Raw genomic sequence first — 19,364 nt, forward strand, 5'->3', positions numbered from 1 at the left:
TCTCTGGGCTTCATACGCCAGTCTCTGGGCTTTATACGCCAGTCTCTGGGCTTTATACGCCAGTCTCTGGGCTTTATACGCCAGTCTCTGGGCTTCATACGCCAGTCTCTGGGCTTCATACGCCAGTCTCTGGGCTTCATACGCCAGTCTCTGGGCTTCATACGCCAGTCTCTGGGCTTCATACGCCAGTCTCTGGGCTTCATACGCCAGTCTCTGGGCTTCATACGCCAGTCTCTGGGCTTCATACGCCAGTCTCTGGGCTTCATACGCTACACTCTGGGCTTCGTACGCTACTCTCTGGGCTTCGTACGCTACTCTCTGGGCTTCGTACGCTACTCTCTGGGCTTCGTACGCTACTCTCTGGGCTTCGTACGCTAGTCTCTGGGCTTCGTACGCTAGTCTCTGGGCTTAGTACGCTAGTCTCTGGGCTTAGTACGCTAGTCTCTGGGCTTCGTACGCTAGTCTCTGGGCTTCGTACGCTAGTCTCTGGGCTTCATACGCTGGGCTTCAGATGCTAGTCTCTGGGCTTCAGATGCTAGTCTCTGGGCTTCAGATGCTAGTCTCTGGGCTTCAGATGCTAGTCTCTGGGCTTCAGATGCTAGTCTCTGGGCTTCATACCCAAGTGTCTGGGCTTCATACCCAAGTGTCTGGGCTTCATACGCCAGTCTCTGGGATTCATACGCAAGTCTCTATGCTTCATACACTACTTTCTGGGTTTCATATGCTAGTCTCTGGGTTTCATATGCTAGTCTCTGGGTTTCATACACTAGTCTCTGGGCTTCATACGCTAAACTATTTTATTATTATTATTTATTTATTGTATTTATAAAGCGCCAACATATTATGCAGCGCTGCACAATAGATAAATGGGTTAACATACAGGTAGAACATACAGAAACTCACAACAAAACCAGATCATGCAAATGATTTGATAACAATACAGTGTCATAGGTCAAAATAGAGACTGTTCTTGTCCACAAGAGGGGTGGTTGCGAGTAAGATTGCATAATCAAGCTGGATACATTAGGGAGGAGGGCCCTGCCAGAGGCTTACAATCTAAAGGGTGGGGTGGAGACAATAGGTGCGTCTTTTGAGAGGGGGGGGGGTGTCTTTTGGGTTTTTTCTTTTTTTTTGTCCCTGATTTTTGCAGATATGTAATGCTTGAGCACAAAATTGCACATACATTATCCTATTATTCCTAATGATTTATGACTGCCATCTCTCATAATTTAATTAGTAACCTAATAGCTGCATGTAGCCTGGTTGTGCTTTTGTCATGTAGAATAAGCATTTAAGCTTGGTTTTGTTTGTTTCTGTTGTGTTCTATATGTAAAAGAAAGTATCAAAAATCAGCGTTGTGCCCCCCCTCCCAAGCACCATCAACTCTTACCAATGGACAAGAAATGATCCCATAAATGTGGAAGTCTGCTTGCCCTAAAAGCGCCGTGCTTTAGGCCACCATTTGGCCTGGTAGTATGTTTGGTAAGGAAGAGGTGAGGCAGCAGCTCAGTTTGGAGAATAACTGAAGGGGAGGCTACTGATGGCAGGGACACCTCTAGACATCTTAGTTTGTCCCCCAAACTGATCAGGAATGATGATTTTGGTTCACAAACATCTCGCCTGTGTGAATGGCTTAAAAGTGGTTTGTTAGAAATAAGCGTTGAATAGTAAAGCTTGTTATGCGACCATTATTAGCAAGGGAGGAAACGGCAGCAGTGAAAAGTACAGCCTCCGTACTTCCAGCCTCAGGCCTAGCTGAAGGACTAGAGCTGTGACTAGACAGTAAGACCAATTTCAATGCAGACATTTATATTATGACAAAAGCTTATTTGTGACTCCCGGTGCGGTGTGTCTGTCAGGATTGGCAGAGACCTTCTCCATCATTTCATATTGCTCCATTAGTCTGGCTCATTTTATTCGAGACACACAAACTGGAAGGACTTCAGCCATGAACCAGATGACAGTTGCTCTGCTGCGTTCGTGTTGTGGAATGCGATTTGCGTCATTTCCTTCCAGGCTGCAATAGCAGCTACACCCAGTGTAAACACTGGTAAGAGTACCATAGATGAGGCGCTATTTTCCCTGCTTCTGGAGCCGCGTTTCCTTTCTCTGAGATATCGCCGAGGCCTTTGTCTTTTCAAGTGTTATTTTTCTAAAGGGCAGATCTTTAGTAGCACGTTTCTGCAGTCGTCAAACAGAAAATATTTCCTTTTATGAATCAATATTTGTGGGGGAGGAGCAGAGTACCCACGATCCTTTGTGACTCTGTAAAGGTTCTCTGTACCACCGAGATCATTCCTAGAATGTTTGCAGAGCAATAGTCTAGAAGAATCAGGCGTTCAGTCATAGAGTGAATTGAAGTTTCTCAAGAGTGTAAAAAAGAGAATCCTGTTTTTCGTACACAGGAGGACAGTTTTCAGCATTCTTCTAGCATAGGAGTTTCAGGTGCTCACCTAGGAGCCCAGGTGTTCTGCTAGTGGTGCTTTTTCTTCTGTGTAGAAGTTCCTTGGCGTTGAACAAATCACTTTGAAGTTTGTGGTCTGGATGTCCTGACTCTCTGACTACAGCAGGGGTGTCTAATACAGAGTGGGTCAAACACTGGGACCAAGTCGTGGGTCAACCTCAATATCCAGTGGCCACCTCCCACTGTTATACAGTTCCCTGGTGTCTAGTGGCCCCTCCCTCCCCTATACAGTTCCCTGGTGTCTAGCAGCTCTCTCCCTCACCTCTACAGTTCCCTGGTGTCTAGTGGCCCCTCCCTCCCCTATACAGTTCCCTGGTGTCTAGCAGCTCTCTCCCTCACCTCTACAGTTCCCTGGTGTCTAGTGGCCCCTCCCTCCCCTATACAGTTCCCTGGTGTCTAGCAGCTCTCTCCCTCACCTCTACAGTTCCCTGGTGTCTAGTGGCCCCTCCCTCCCCTATACAGTTCCCTGGTGTCTAGTGGCCCCTCCCTCCCCTTACAGTACCCTGGTGTCTAGTGGCCCCTCCCTCCCCTATACAGTTCCCTGGTGTCTAGTGGCCCCTCCCCTATACAGTTTCCTGGTGTCTAGCAGCTCTCTCCCTCACCTCTACAGTTCCCTGGTGTCTAGTGGCCCCCTCCCTCCCCTATACAGTTCCCTGGTGTCTAGCAGCTCTCTCCCTCACCTCTACAGTACCCTGGTGTCTAGTGGCCCCTCCCTCCCATGAACAGATTTCTGGTGTTTAATGGCTTCCTCCCTCCCTTATACAGTCCCCCAGTGTCCATGCACTATGGGGGGGACGGGGAGGGGGGGGGGTCTCTCTAGCATGTGTACCTGGCTTCCGACTGGTTCTGCCTGTTTATGTGGATCCTGGAAGGACTGACATGTGGTGCATGAGAGTGCAGCTCCTGGTGGGTGGGATTAGGACAGAACCATGCACACCCTGGGGGGGGGGGGGGGGGGGGGGGTACCTGACCTCAGACTGTCTGTTTCTTCAGGTTTATGTGAATCCGTGTGGGAGGTTAATTTGTTGTGCGTTTCCTTTGCAGACTCTTCAGAAGGAGATCCAAGGCCACCAGCACCGCAATGATGAGATCTTTGAGAGGAGCCAGAACATTTTGGAAGATGGCAGCCTTAATGCCGAGGCAATCAAGCAACGGCTGGCCAACCTCCAGACTCTATGGAGCCTCCTTATTGAAGAGACTGAGAAGAGGCACCGGAGGCTGGAAGAGGCACACAAGGCCCAGCAGTATTACTTTGATGCTGCAGAGGCTGAGGCCTGGATGAGCGAACAGGAGCTCTACATGATGTCTGAGGAGAAGGCCAAGGTGGGTGTGGCCTGATAGCTGGCAGAAGAACCATTGTTCAGGCATGGATTTCTGGCAGATTCTATCACAATGATCACTTCTGCCGGGAATTGGAGGGGTGAATTGATAAATGAATGGGCACCACGATACGTTTCACTCGTATCCTTCGCCACAATATTTCTAGAAACATATTGCATATGTTTGCCAGATTAGGTTTTGGACTTTGAGTTACATTTTTTCTTATGTTACACTTTGTAAAAAAAGTCCAGCATTGTGTATTTATTTCAGCAAGCTGCGTGCATTTCACTGCTATCCGCCCACTCACCATTTTAAAACACCCTGTTGGACCCTCTTAAAGCGGATCCGAAATGAAAAACTAACTATAACAAGTAACTTGTCTATATATCTTATGTAAAGCTTAAATAGTTTACACAGCAAATCTGGCTGCATACAGCTTCAACAGTTTATGATGATTTATTCCTGTGCTACAATGAAAGCGGCCATGTTCTGTTTGTCATCATTATACAGGTAATCTGCAACTCCCCCTCCACTCTGCCTCTGAAATCTCTGGCTAGTATCCTCCTCCTAATCCTGACCAGACTGAGCTCCCATAAGCCCTTGTACATGAGTCTGAGTGCCTTGGCGTTTTGGAGAAGCTGTGGGCGAGGCTTGTTAAAGGAATACTTAAGTCTGATGAAAAAAAAAGACTTTTACTCACCCGGGGCTCCCCTCAGCCCCCTGCAGCTGAACGGTGCCCTCGCCGTGTCCCTCCGATGCACCTGGTTTCGCCGGCGGCCACTTCCGGTTTTGCCTTCACCGGCCGACAGGCTGGGAACGCGGCTGATTATCCGCATCATCCCCGGCCGCAATAGCATTATAGAGGGCGCTATTGCGGCCGGTCACGCGGATAATCAGCTGCGTTCCCAGCCTGTCGCCCGGTGACGGCCAAACCGGAAGTGGCCGCCGGCGAGACCAGGTGCATCAGAGGGACACGGCGAGGGCACCGTTCAGCTGCAGGGGGCTGAGGGGAGCCCCGGGTGAGTAAAAGTCTTTTTTTTCATCACACTTAAGTATCCCTTTAAGTTTATAGGGAATTGGAGTATTAAAACAAAAAAAAGTATTTGGCTTGAGGAATGCCCTATAAACTATATGTAAGGAACACAATTATGCAATGAGTAAAAGTTCATCTCGGATCCACTTTAAGAGACCACAGGACGTTTTAAAATGTCCTCCCCACTGCCGCTACCGTCCACGAGTGCAAACCCCCCACCCCCTTCCCCACACACACACACACACCTATTCTGAAAGGTTCCGGTGAGAACCCGCAGAGTCATGATTGGGGAAAGGGAAGAAGTCTTCCCAGAACCAATCAAAGTGCCCATAAGGAAAGATCGGGGCTTCAACGAGAAGCCAAAGAGCTTTATTGTAACTATCCTGGCAGAGCTGGAGATGAGGTGGGAGGCTGCTGTCTCTATCCTGGCAGAGCTGGAGATGAGGTGGGGGGCTGCTGTCTCTATCCTGGCAGAGCTGGAGATGAGGTGGGAGGCTGCTGTCTCTATCCTGGCAGAGCTGGAGATGAGGTGGGAGGCTGCTGTCTCTATCCTGGCAGAGCTGGAGATGAGGTGGGGGTTGCTGTCTCTATCCTGGCAGAGCTGGAGATGAGGTGGGGGGCTGCTGTCTCTATCCTGGCAGAGCTGGAGATGATGTGGGAGGCTGCTGTCTATCCTGGCAGAGCTGGAGATGAGGTGGGAGGCTGCTGTCTCTATCCTGGCAGAGCTGGAGATGAGGTGGGAGGCTGCTGTCTCTATCCTGGCAGAGCTGGAGATGAGGTGGGGGGCTGCTGTCTCTATCCTGGCAGAGCTGGAGATGAGGTGGGAGGCTGCTGTCTCTATCCTGGCAGAGCTGGAGATGAGGTGGGAGGCTGCTGTCTCTATCCTGGCAGAGCTGGAGATGAGGTGGGAGGCTGCTGTCTCTATCCTGGCAGAGCTGGAGATGAGGTGGGAGGCTGCTGTCTATCCTGGCAGAGCTGGAGATGAGGTGGGAGGCTGCTGTCTCTATCCTGGCAGAGCTGGAGATGAGGTGGGGGGCTGCTGTCTATCCTGGCAGAGCTGGAGATGAGGTGGGGGGCTGCTGTCTATCCTGGCAGAGCTGGAGATGAGGTGGGAGGCTGCTGTCTCTATCCTGGCAGAGCTGGAGATGAGGTGGGAGGCTGCTGTCTATCCTGGCAGAGCTGGAGATGAGGTGGGAGGCTGCTGTCTCTATCCTGGCAGAGCTGGAGATGAGGTGGGGGGCTGCTGCCTATCCTGGCAGAGCTGGAGATGAGGTGGGGGGCTGCTGTCTATCCTGGCAGAGCTGGAGATGAGGTGGGAGGCTGCTGTCTATCCTGGCAGAGCTGGAGATGAGGTGGGAGGCTGCTGTCTCTATCCTGGCAGAGCTGGAGATGAGGTGGGGGGCTGCTGTCTCTATCCTGGCAGAGCTGGAGATGAGGTGGGGGGCTGCTGTCTCTATCCTGGCAGAGCTGGAGATGAGGTGGGGGGCTGCTGTCTATCCTGGCAGAGCTGGAGATGAGGTGGGAGGCTGCTGTCTCTATCCTGGCAGAGCTGGAGATGAGGTGGGAGGCTGCTGTCCTGGCAGAGCTGGAGATGAGGTGGGGGGCTGCTGTCTCTATCCTGGCAGAGCTGGAGATGAGGTGGGGGGCTGCTGTCTCTATCCTGGCAGAGCTGGAGATGAGGTGGGGGGCTGCTGTCTCTATCCTGGCAGAGCTGGAGATGAGGTGGGGGGCTGCTGTCTCTATCCTGGCAGAGCTGGAGATGAGGTGGGAGGCTGCTGTCTCTATCCTGGCAGAGCTGGAGATGAGGTGGGGGGCTGCTGTCTATCCTGGCAGAGCTGGAGATGAGGTGGGGGGCTGCTGTCTCTATCCTGGCAGAGCTGGAGATGAGGTGGGAGGCTGCTGTCTATCCTGGCAGAGCTGGAGATGAGGTGGGGGGCTGCTGTCTCTATCCTGGCAGAGCTGGAGATGAGATGGGGGGCTGCTGTCTCTATCCTGGCAGAGCTGGAGATGAGGGGGCTGCTGTCTCTATCCTGGCAGAGCTGGAGATGAGGTGGGGGGCTGTTGTATATCCTGGCAGAGCTGGAGATGAGGTGGGAGGCTGCTGTCTATCCTGGCAGAGCTGGAGATGAGGTGGGGGGCTGCTGTCTCTATCCTGGCAGAGCTGGAGATGAGGTGGGGGGCTGCTGTCTATCCTGGCAGAGCTGGAGATGAGGTGGGGGCTGCTGTCTATCCTGGCAGAGCTGGAGATGAGGTGGGAGGCTGCTGCCTATCCTGGCAGAGCTGGAGATGAGGTGGGGGGCTGCTGTCTATCCTGGCAGAGCTGGAGATGAGGTGGGGGGCTGCTGTCTCTATCCTGGCAGAGCTGGAGATGAGGTGGGAGGCTGCTGTCTCTATCCTGGCAGAGCTGGAGATGAGGTGGGAGGCTGCTGTCTCTATCCTGGCAGAGCTGGAGATGAGGTTGGGGGCTGCTGTCTCTATCCTGGCAGAGCTGGAGATGAGGTGGGGGGCTGCTGTCTCTATCCTGGCAGAGCTGGAGATGATGTGGGGGGCTGCTGTCTCTATCCTGGCAGAGCTGGAGATGAGGTGGGGGGCTGCTGTCTATCCTGGCAGAGCTGGAGATGAGGTGGGGGGCTGCTGTCTATCCTGGCAGAGCTGGAGATGAGGTGGGGGGCTGCTGTCTCTATCCTGGCAGAGCTGGAGATGAGGTGGGGGGCTGCTGTCTCTATCCTGGCAGAGCTGGAGATGAGGTGGGGGGCTGCTGTCTCTATCCTGGCAGAGCTGGAGATGAGGTGGGAGGCTGCTGTCTCTATCCTGGCAGAGCTGGAGATGATGTGGGAGGCTGCTGTCTCTATCCTGGCAGAGCTGGAGATGAGGTGGGGGGCTGCTGTCTATCCTGGCAGAGCTGGAGATGAGGTGGGGGGCTGCTGTCTCTATCCTGGCAGAGCTGGAGATGAGGTGGGGGCTGCTGCCTATCCTGGCAGAGCTGGAGATGAGGTGGTGGCTTCTGTCTATCCTGGCAGAGCTGGAGATGAGGTGGGGGGCTGCTGTCTGTATCCTGGCAGAGCTGGAGATGAGGTGGGGGGCTGCTGTCTGTATCCTGGCAGAGCTGGAGATGAGGTGGGGGCTGCTGTCTCTATCCTGGCAGAGCTGGAGATGAGGTGGGGGCTGCTGTCTCTATCCTGGCAGAGCTGGAGATGAGGTGGGGGCTGCTGTCTCTATCCTGGCAGAGCTGGAGATGAGGTGGGGGGCTGCTGTCTCTATCCTGGCAGAGCTGGAGATGAGGTGGGGGGCTGCTGTCTCTATCCTGGCAGAGCTGGAGATGAGGTGGGGGGCTGCTGTCTCTATCCTGGCAGAGCTGGAGATGAGGTGGGGGGCTGCTGTCTATCCTGGCAGAGCTGGAGATGAGGTGGGGGGCTGCTGTCTATCCTGGCAGAGCTGAAGATGAGGTGGGGGGCTGCTGCCTATCCTGGCAGAGCTGGAGATGAGGTGGGGGCTTCTGTCTATCCTGGCAGAGCTGGAGATGAGGTGGGGGGCTGCTGTCTGTATCCTGGCAGAGCTGGAGATGAGGTGGGGGGCTGCTGTCTGTATCCTGGCAGAGCTGGAGATGAGGTGGGGGCTGCTGTCTCTATCCTGGCAGAGCTGGAGATGAGGTGGGGGGCTGCTGTCTATCCTGGCAGAGCTGGAGATGAGGTGGGGGGCTGCTGTCTATCCTGGCAGAGCTGGAGATGAGGTGGGAGGCTGCTGTCTATCCTGGCAGAGCTGGAGATGAGGTGGGGGGCTGCTGTCTCTATCCTGGCAGAGCTGGAGATGAGGTGGGGGGCTGCTGTCTCTATCCTGGCAGAGCTGGAGATGAGGTGGGGGGCCGCTGTCTATCCTGGCAGAGCTGGAGATGAGGTGGGAGGCTGCTGTCTATCCTGGCAGAGCTGGAGATGAGGTGGGAGGCTGCTGTCTCTATCCTGGCAGAGCTGGAGATGAGGTGGGGGGCTGCTGTCTCTATCCTGGCAGAGCTGGAGATGAGGTGGGAAGCTGCTGTCTCTATCCTGGCAGAGCTGGAGATGAGGTGGGAGGCTGCTGTCTCTATCCTGGCAGAGCTGGAGATGAGGTGGGAGGCTGCTGTCTCTATCCTGGCAGAGCTGGAGATGAGGTGGGGGGCTGCTGTCTCTATCCTGGCAGAGCTGGAGATGAGGTGGGAGGCTGCTTTCTCTATCCTGGCAGAGCTGGAGATGAGGTGGGAGGCTGCTGTCTCTATCCTGGCAGAGCTGGAGATGAGGTGGGAGGCTGCTGTCTCTATCCTGGCAGAGCTGGAGATGAGGTGGGGGGCTGCTGTCTCTATCCTGGCAGAGCTGGAGATGAGGTGGGGGGCTGTTGTATATCCTGGCAGAGCTGGAGATGAGGTGGGAGGCTGCTGTCTCTATCCTGGCAGAGCTGGATATGATGTGGGAGGCTGCTGTCTATCCTGGCAGAGCTGGAGATGAGGTGGGAGGCTGCTGTCTATCCTGGCAGAGCTGGAGATGAGGTGGGGGGCTGCTGTCTATCCTGGCAGAGCTGGAGATGAGGTGGGAGGCTGCTGTCTATCCTGGCAGAGCTGGAGATGAGGTGGAGGCTGCTGTCCTGGCAGAGCTGGAGATGAGGTGGGGGGCTGCTGTCTCTATCCTGGCAGAGCTGGAGATGAGGTGGGGGGCTGCTGTCTATCCTGGCAGAGCTGGAGATGAGGTGGGGGCTGCTGTCTATCCTGGCAGAGCTGGAGATGAGGTGGGAGGCTGCTGTCTCTATCCTGGCAGAGCTGGAGATGAGGTGGGAAGCTGCTGTCTCTATCCTGGCAGAGCTGGAGATGAGGTGGGAGGCTGCTGTCTCTATCCTGGCAGAGCTGGAGATGAGGTGGGAGGCTGCTGTCTCTATCCTGGCAGAGCTGGAGATGAGGGGGCTGCTGTCTCTATCCTGGCAGAGCTGGAGATGAGGTGGGGGGCTGTTGTATATCCTGGCAGAGCTGGAGATGAGGTGGGAGGCTGCTGTCTATCCTGGCAGAGCTGGAGATGAGGTGGGGGGCTGCTGTCTATCCTGGCAGAGCTGGAGATGAGGTGGGGGCTGCTGTCTATCCTGGCAGAGCTGGAGATGAGGTGGGAGGCTGCTGCCTATCCTGGCAGAGCTGGAGATGAGGTGGGGGGCTGCTGTCTATCCTGGCAGAGCTGGAGATGAGGTGGAGGCTGCTGTCCTGGCAGAGCTGGAGATGAGGTGGGAGGCTGCTGTCTATCCTGGCAGAGCTGGAGATGAGGTGGGGGGCTGCTGTCTATCCTGGCAGAGCTGGAGATGAGGTGGGAGGCTGCTGTCTATCCTGGCAGAGCTGGAGATGAGGTGGAGGCTGCTGTCCTGGCAGAGCTGGAGATGAGGTGGGGGGCTGCTGTCTCTATCCTGGCAGAGCTGGAGATGAGGTGGGGGGCTGCTGTCTATCCTGGCAGAGCTGGAGATGAGGTGGGGGCTGCTGTCTCTATCCTGGCAGAGCTGGAGATGAGGTGGGGGCTGCTGTCTCTATCCTGGCAGAGCTGGAGATGAGGTGGGGGTTGCTGTCTCTATCCTGGCAGAGCTGGAGATGAGGTGGGAGGCTGCTGTCTCTATCCTGGCAGAGCTGGAGATGAGGTGGGAGGCTGCTGTCTCTATCCTGGCAGAGCTGGAGATGAGGTGGGAGGCTGCTGTCTCTATCCTGGCAGAGCTGGAGATGAGGTGGGGGGCTGCTGTCTCTATCCTGGCAGAGCTGGAGATGAGGTGGGGGGCTGTTGTATATCCTGGCAGAGCTGGAGATGAGGTGGGAGGCTGCTGTCTCTATCCTGGCAGAGCTGGATATGATGTGGGAGGCTGCTGTCTATCCTGGCAGAGCTGGAGATGAGGTGGGAGGCTGCTGTCTATCCTGGCAGAGCTGGAGATGAGGTGGAGGCTGCTGTCCTGGCAGAGCTGGAGATGAGGTGGGGGGCTGCTGTCTCTATCCTGGCAGAGCTGGAGATGAGGTGGGGGGCTGCTGTCTATCCTGGCAGAGCTGGAGATGAGGTGGGGGCTGCTGTCTCTATCCTGGCAGAGCTGGAGATGAGGTGGGGGCTGCTGTCTCTATCCTGGCAGAGCTGGAGATGAGGTGGGGGTTGCTGTCTCTATCCTGGCAGAGCTGGAGATGAGGTGGGAGGCTGCTGTCTCCATCCTGGCAGAGCTGGAGATGAGGTGGGAGGCTGCTGTCTCTATCCTGGCAGAGCTGGAGATGAGGTGGGAGGCTGCTGTCTCTATCCTGGCAGAGCTGGAGATGAGGTGGGAGGCTGCTGTCTATCCTGGCAGAGCTGGAGATAAGGTGGGGGGCTGCTGTCTATCCTGGCAGAGCTGGAGATGAGGTGGGGGGCTGCTGTCTCTATCCTGGCAGAGCTGGAGATGAGGTGGGGGGCTGCTGTCTCTATCCTGGCAGAGCTGGAGATGAGGTGGGAGGCTGCTGTCTCTCTCCTGGCAGAGCTGGAGATGATGTGGGGGGCTGCTGTCTCTATCCTGGCAGAGCTGGAGATGAGGTGGGGGGCTGCTGTCTCTATCCTGGCAGAGCTGGAGATGAGGTGGGGGGCTGCTGTCTATCCTGGCAGAGCTGGAGATGAGGTGGGGGTTGCTGTCACTATCCTGGCAGAGCTGGAGATGAGGTGGGGGGCTGCTGTCTCTATCCTGGCAGAGCTGGAGATGAGGTGGGGGGCTGCTGTCTATCCTGGCAGAGCTGGAGATAAGGTGGGGGGCTGCTGTCTATCCTGGCAGAGCTGGAGATGAGGTGGGGGGCTGCTGTCTCTATCCTGGCAGAGCTGGAGATAAGGTGGGAGGCTGCTGTCTATCCTGGCAGAGCTGGAGATGAGGTGGGGGGCTGCTGTCTCTATCCTGGCAGAGCTGGAGATGAGGTGGGAGGCTGCTGTCTATCCTGGCAGAGCTGGAGATGAGGTGGGGGGCTGCTGTCTCTATCCTGGCAGAGCTGGAGATGAGGTGGGGGGCTGCTGTCTCTATCCTGGCAGAGCTGGAGATGAGGTGGGGGGCTGCTGTCTATCCTGGCAGAGCTGGAGATGAGGTGGGAGGCTGCTGTCTATCCTGGCAGAGCTGGAGATGAGGTGGGAGGCTGCTGTCTCTATCCTGGCAGAGCTGGAGATGAGGTGGGGGGCTGCTGTCTCTATCCTGGCAGAGCTGGAGATGAGGTGGGAGGCTGCTGTCTCTATCCTGGCAGAGCTGGAGATGAGGTGGGGGGCTGCTGTCTCTATCCTGGCAGAGCTGGAGATGAGGTGGGGGGCTGCTGTCTCTATCCTGGCAGAGCTGGAGATGAGGTGGGGGGCTGCTGTCTATCCTGGCAGAGCTGGAGATGAGGTGGGAGGCTGCTGTCTATCCTGGCAGAGCTGGAGATGAGGTGGGAGGCTGCTGTCTCTATCCTGGCAGAGCTGGAGATGAGGTGGGGGGCTGCTGTCTCTATCCTGGCAGAGCTGGAGATGAGGTGGGAGGCTGCTGTCTCTATCCTGGCAGAGCTGGAGATGAGGTGGGAGGCTGCTGTCTCTATCCTGGCAGAGCTGGAGATGAGGTGGGAGGCTGCTGTCTCTATCCTGGCAGAGCTGGAGATGAGGTGGGGGGCTGCTGTCTCTATCCTGGCAGAGCTGGAGATGAGGTGGGAGGCTGCTGTCTCTATCCTGGCAGAGCTGGAGATGAGGTGGGAGGCTGCTGTCTCTATCCTGGCAGAGCTGGAGATGAGGTGGGAGGCTGCTGTCTCTATCCTGGCAGAGCTGGAGATGAGGTGGGGGGCTGCTGTCTCTATCCTGGCAGAGCTGGAGATGAGGTGGGGGGCTGTTGTATATCCTGGCAGAGCTGGAGATGAGGTGGGAGGCTGCTGTCTCTATCCTGGCAGAGCTGGATATGATGTGGGAGGCTGCTGTCTATCCTGGCAGAGCTGGAGATGAGGTGGGAGGCTGCTGTCTATCCTGGCAGAGCTGGAGATGAGGTGGGGGGCTGCTGTCTATCCTGGCAGAGCTGGAGATGAGGTGGGAGGCTGCTGTCTATCCTGGCAGAGCTGGAGATGAGGTGGAGGCTGCTGTCCTGGCAGAGCTGGAGATGAGGTGGGGGGCTGCTGTCTCTATCCTGGCAGAGCTGGAGATGAGGTGGGGGGCTGCTGTCTATCCTGGCAGAGCTGGAGATGAGGTGGGGGCTGCTGTCTCTATCCTGGCAGAGCTGGAGATGAGGTGGGGGCTGCTGTCTCTATCCTGGCAGAGCTGGAGATGAGGTGGGGGTTGCTGTCTCTATCCTGGCAGAGCTGGAGTTGAGGTGGGAGGCTGCTGTCTCTATCCTGGCAGAGCTGGAGATGAGGTGGGAGGCTGCTGTCTCTATCCTGGCAGAGCTGGAGATGAGGTGGGAGGCTGCTGTCTCTATCCTGGCAGAGCTGGAGATGAGGTGGGGGGCTGCTGTCTCTATCCTGGCAGAGCTGGAGATGAGGTGGGGGGCTGTTGTATATCCTGGCAGAGCTGGAGATGAGGTGGGAGGCTGCTGTCTCTATCCTGGCAGAGCTGGATATGATGTGGGAGGCTGCTGTCTATCCTGGCAGAGCTGGAGATGAGGTGGGAGGCTGCTGTCTATCCTGGCAGAGCTGGAGATGAGGTGGAGGCTGCTGTCCTGGCAGAGCTGGAGATGAGGTGGGGGGCTGCTGTCTATCCTGGCAGAGCTGGAGATGAGGTGGGGGGCTGCTGTCTCTATCCTGGCAGAGCTGGAGATGAGGTGGGAGGCTGCTGTCTATCCTGGCAGAGCTGGAGATGAGGTGGGGGGCTGCTGTCTCTATCCTGGCAGAGCTGGAGATGAGGTGGGGGGCTGCTGTCTATCCTGGCAGAGCTGGAGATGAGGTGGGGGGCTGCTGTCTCTATCCTGGCAGAGCTGGAGATGAGGTGGGGGGCTGCTGTCTATCCTGGCAGAGCTGGAGATGAGGTGGGGGGCTGCTGTCTCTATCCTGGCAGAGCTGGAGATGAGGTGGGGGCTGCTGTCTCTATCCTGGCAGAGCTGGAGATGAGGTGGGGGGCTGCTGTCTCTATCCTGGCAGAGCTGGAGATGAGGTGGGGGGCTGCTGTCTCTATCCTGGCAGAGCTGGAGATGAGGTGGGGGGCTGCTGTCTCTATCCTGGAAGAGCTGGAGATGAGGTGGGGGGCTGCTGTCTATCCTGGCAGAGCTGGAGATGAGGTGGGGGGCTGTTGTATATCCTGGCAGAGCTGGGGATGAGGTAGGGGGGCTGCTGTCTATCCTGGCAGAGCTGGAGATGAGGTGGGGGGCTGCTGTCTCTATCCTGGCAGAGCTGGAGATGAGGTGGGGGGCTGCTGTCTCTATCCTGGCAGAGCTGGAGATGAGGTGGGAGGCTGCTGTCTATCCTGGCAGAGCTGGAGATGAGGTGGGGGGCTGCTGTCTGTATCCTGGCAGAGCTGGAGATGAGGTGGGGGCTGCTGTCTATCCTGGCAGAGCTGGAGATGAGGTGGGGGGCTGCTGTCTATCCTGGCAGAGCTGGAGATGAGGTGGGAGGCTGCTGTCTATCCTGGCAGAGCTGGAGATGAGGTGGGAGGCTGCTGTCTCTATCCTGGCAGAGCTGGAGATGAGGTGGGGGGCTGCTGTCTCTATCCTGGCAGAGCTGGAGATGAGGTGGGGGCTTCTGTCTATCCTGGCAGAGCTGGAGATGAGGTGGGGGGCTGCTGTCTCTATCCTGGCAGAGCTGGAGATGAGGTGGGGGGCTGCTGTCTATCCTGGCAGAGCTGGAGATGAGGTGGGGGGCTGCTGTCTCTATCCTGGCAGAGCTGGAGATGAGGTGGGGGGCTGCTGTCTATCCTGGCAGAGCTGGAGATGAGGTGGGGGGCTGCTGTCTCTATCCTGGCAGAGCTGGAGATGAGGTGGGGGCTGCTGTCTCTATCCTGGCAGAGCTGGAGATGAGGTGGGGGGCTGCTGTCTCTATCCTGGCAGAGCTGGAGATGAGGTGGGGGGCTGCTGTCTCTATCCTGGCAGAGCTGGAGATGAGGTGGGGGGCTGCTGTCTCTATCCTGGAAGAGCTGGAGATGAGGTGGGGGGCTGCTGTCTATCCTGGCAGAGCTGGAGATGAGGTGGGGGGCTGTTGTATATCCTGGCAGAGCTGGGGATGAGGTAGGGGGGCTGCTGTCTATCCTGGCAGAGCTGGAGATGAGGTGGGGGGCTGCTGTCTCTATCCTGGCAGAGCTGGAGATGAGGTGGGGGGCTGCTGTCTATCCTGGCAGAGCTGGAGATGAGGTGGGAGGCTGCTGTCTCTATCCTGGCAGAGCTAGAGATGAGGTGGGGGCTGCTGTCTCTATCCTGGCAGAGCTGGAGATGAGGTGGGGGGCTGCTGTCTCTATCCTGGCAGAGCTGGAGATGAGGTGGGGGGCTGCTGTCTCTATCCTGGCAGAGCTGGAGATGAGGTGGGGGGCTGCTGTCTATCCTGGCAGAGCTGGATATAGTTACATAGTTACATAGTTATTTTGGTTGAAAAAAGACATACGTCCATCGAGTTCAACCAGTATAAAGTACAACACCAGCCTGCTCCCTCCCATATCCCTGTTGATCCAGAGGAAGGCGAAAAAACCCTTACAAGGCATGGTCCAATTAGCCCCTAAAGGGAAAAATTCCTTCCCGACTCCAGATGGCAATCAGATAAAATCCCTGGATCAACATCATTAGGCATTACCTAGTAATTGTAGCCATGGATGTCTTTCAACGCAAGGAAAGCATCTAAGCCCCCTTTAAATGCAGGTATAGAGTTTGCATTAACGACTTCCTGTGGCAATGCATTCCACATCTTAATCACTCTAACTGTAAAGAACCCTTTCCTAAATAAATGGCTAAAACGTTTTTCCTCCATGCACAGATCATGTCCTCTAGTCCTTTGAGAAGGCCTAGGGACAAAAAGCTCATCCGCCAAGCTATTATATTGCCCTCTGATGTATTTATACATGTTAATTAGATCCCCTCTAAGGCGTCTTTTCTCTAGACTAAATAAACCCAGTTTATCTAACCTTTCTTGGTAAGCGAGACCTTCCATCCCACGTATCAATTTTGTAGCTCGTCTCTGCACCTGCTCTAAAACTGCAGTATCTTTTTTGTAATGTGGTGCCCAGAACTGAATTCCATATTCCAGATGTGGCCTTACTAGAGAGTTAAACAGGGGCAATATTATGCTAGCATTTTCGAGTTTTTATTTCCCTTTTAATGCATCCCAAAATTTTGTTAGCTTTAGCTGCAGCTGCTTGGCATTGAGTACGATTATTTAACTTGTTGTCAATGAGTACTCCTAAGTCCTTCTCCAAGTTTGATGTCCCCAACTGTATCCCATTTATTTTGTATGGTGCTAGACCATTGGTACGTCCAAAATGCATGACCTTACATTTGTCAACATTGAATTTCATCTGCCATGTATGTGCCCATATAGCCATCCTATCCAAATCCTGTTGCAATATGACACTATCTTCCTGAGAGTTGATGATTCTGCACAATTTTGTATCATCTGCAAAAATAGCAACATTGCTCACTACTGCATCTACTAGGTCATTCATAAATAAATTGAAGAGCACTGGACCCAGAACAGACCCCTGTGGGACCCCACTGCTAACAGTCTCCCATTTTGAGTACAATCTATTGACCACAACTCTTTGTTATCTGTCCATTAGCCAGTTCCCTATCCATGAACACAGACTCTTCCCCAGTCCTTGCATCCTTGCATATGATGTGGGAGGCTGCTGTCTCTATCCTGGCAGAGCTGGAGATGAGGTGGGGGGCTGCTGTCTCTATCCTGGCAGAGCTGGAGATGAGGTGGGAGGCTGCTGTCTCTATCCTGGCAGAGCTGGAGATGAGGTGGGGGGCTGCTGTCTCTATCCTGGCAGAGCTGGAGATGAGGTGGGGGGCTGCTGTCTCTATCCTGGCAGAGCTGGAGATGAGGTGGGGGCTGCTGTCTCTAGCCTGGCAGAGCTGGAGATGAGGTGGGGGGCTGCTGTCTCTATCCTGGCAGAGATGGAGATGAGGTGGGGGGGCTGCTGTCTATCCTGGCAGAGCTGGAGATGAGGTGGGGGGCTGCTGTCTATATCCTGGCAGAGCTGGAGATGAGGTGGGGGGCTGCTGTCTATCCTGGCAGAGCTGGAGATGAGGTGGGGGGCTGCTGTCTCTATCCTGGCAGAGCTGGAGATGAGGTGGGGGGCTGCTGTCTCTATCCTGGCAGAGCTGGAGATGAGGTGGGGGGCTGCTGTCTATCCTGGCAGAGCTGGAGATGAGGTGGGGGGCTGCTGTCTCTATCCTGGCAGAGCTGGAGATGAGGTGGGAGGCTGCTGTCTATATCCTGGCAGAGCTGGAGATGAGGTGGGGGGCTGCTGTCTATCCTGGCAGAGCTGGAGATGAGGTGGGAGGCTGCTGTCTCTATCCTGGCAGAGCTGGAGATGAGGTGGGGGGCTGCTGTCTCTATCCTGGCAGAGCTGGAGATGAGGTGGGGGGCTGTTGTATATCCTGGCAGAGCTGGAGATGAGGTGGGAGGCTGCTGTCTATCCTGGCAGAGCTGGAGATGAGGTGGGGGGCTGCTGTCTCTATCCTGGCAGAGCTGGAGATGAGGTGGGGGGCTGCTGTCTATCCTGGCAGAGCTGGAGATGAGGTGGGGGGCTGCTGTCTATCCTGGCAGAGCTGGAGATGAGGTGGGGGGCTGCTGTCTCTATCCCGGCAGAGCTGGAGATGAGGTGGGGGGCTGCTGTCTCTATCCTGGCAGAGCTGGAGATGAGGTGGGAGGCTGCTGTCTCTATCCTGGCAGAGCTGGAGATGAGGTGGGAGGCTGCTGTCTCTATCCTGGCAGAGCTGGAGATGAGGTGGGAGGCTGCTGTCTCTATCCTGGCAGAGCTGGAGATGAGGTGGGAGGCTGCTGTCTATCCTGGCAGAGCTGGAGATGAGGTGGGAGGCTGCTGTCTCTATCCTGGCAGAGCTGGAGATGAGGTGGGGGGCTGCTGTCTCTATCCTGGCAGAGCTGGAGATGAGGTGGGGGGCTGTTGTATATCCTGGCAGAGCTGGAGATGAGGTGGGAGGCTGCTGTCTATCCTGGCAGAGCTGGAGATGAGGTGGGGGGCTGCTGTCTCTATCCTGGCAGAGCTGGAGATGAGGTGGGGGGCTGCTGTCTATCCTGGCAGAGCTGGAGATGAGGTGGGGGGCTGCTGTCTATCCTGGCAGAGCTGGAGATGTGGGGGGCTGCTGTCTCTATCCTGGCAGAGCTGGAGATGAGGTGGGGGGCTGCTGTCTCTATCCTGGCACAGCTGGAGATGAGGTGGGGGGCTGCTGTCTATCCTGGCAGAGCTGGAGATGAGGTGGGAGGCTGCTGTCTCTATCCTGGCAGAGCTGGAGATGAGGTGGGAGGCTGCTGTCTCTATCCTGGCAGAGCTGGAGATGAGGTGGGAGGCTGCTGTCTCTATCCTGGCAGAGCTGGAGATGAGGTGGGGGCTGCTGTCTCTATCCTGGCAGAGCTGGAGATGAGGTGGGGGCTGCTGTCTCTATCCTGGCAGAGCTGGAGATGAGGTGGGGGGCTGCTGTCTATCCTGGCAGAGCTGGAGATGAGGTGGGAGGCTGCTGTCTCTATCCTGGCAGAGCTGGAGATGATGTGGGAGGCTGCTGTCTCTATCCTGGCAGAGCTGGAGATGAGGTGGGGGGCTGCTGTCTCTATCCTGGCAGAGCTGGAGATGAGGTGGGGGCTGCTGTCTCTATCCTGGCAGAGCTGGAGATGAGGTGGGGGGCTGCTGTCTCTATCCTGGCAGAGCTGGAGATGAGGTGGGGGCTGCTGTCTATCCTGGCAGAGCTGGAGATGAGGTGGGGGGCTGCTGTCTCTATCCTGGCAGAGCTGGAGATGAGGTGGTGGGCTGCTGTCTCTATCCTGGCAGAGCTGGAGATGAGGTGGGGGGCTGATGTCTATCCTGGCAGAGCTGGAGATGAGGTGGGGGGCTGCTGTCTCTATCATGGCAGAGCTGGAGATGAGGTGGGGGGCTGCTGTCTCTATCCTGGCAGAGCTGGAGATGAGGTGGGGGGCTGCTGTCTATATCCTGGCAGAGCTGGAGATGAGGTGGGGGGCTGCTGTCTCTATCCTGGCAGAGCTGGAGATGAGGTGGGGGGCTGCTGTCTCTATCCTGGCAGAGCTGGAGATGAGGTGGGGGGCTGCTGTCTCTATCCTGGAAGAGCTGGAGATGAGGTGGGGGGCTGTTGTATATCCTGGCAGAGCTGGAGATGAGGTGGGGGGCTGCTGTCTCTATCCTGGCAGAGCTGGAGATGAGGTGGGGGGCTGCTGTCTATATCCTGGCAGAGCTGGAGATGAGGTGGGGGGCTGCTGTCTATCCTGGCAGAGCTGGAGATGAGGTGGGAGGCTGCTGTCTCTATCCTGGCAGAGCTGGAGATGAGGTGGGAGGCTGCTGTCTATATCCTGGAAGAGCTGGAGATGAGGTGGGGGGCTGCTGCCTACCCTGGCAGAGCTGGAGATGAGGTGGGGGGCTGCTGTCTCTATCCTGGCAGAGCTGGAGATGAGGT

At 56.2% G+C, this 19,364-nt stretch overlaps 1 protein-coding gene across 2 annotated transcripts in view; it reads left to right on the forward strand.

The window, feature by feature from the left end:
* Nucleotides 1-19,364, forward strand: part of SPTBN1 (spectrin beta, non-erythrocytic 1) — a 393,630-nt gene that overhangs the window by 289,511 nt on the left and 84,755 nt on the right. For both annotated transcript variants that reach the window (XM_068233127.1, XM_068233128.1), the window contains one exon: nt 3,509-3,787. In XM_068233127.1, coding sequence (XP_068089228.1) covers nt 3,509-3,787 — 279 coding nt within the window. The remainder of the gene's footprint in view (nt 1-3,508; nt 3,788-19,364) is intronic.

The sequence above is a fragment of the Hyperolius riggenbachi genome, chromosome 4, assembly GCF_040937935.1.
Source record: "Hyperolius riggenbachi isolate aHypRig1 chromosome 4, aHypRig1.pri, whole genome shotgun sequence".
Lineage (NCBI taxonomy): Eukaryota > Metazoa > Chordata > Amphibia > Anura > Hyperoliidae > Hyperolius > Hyperolius riggenbachi.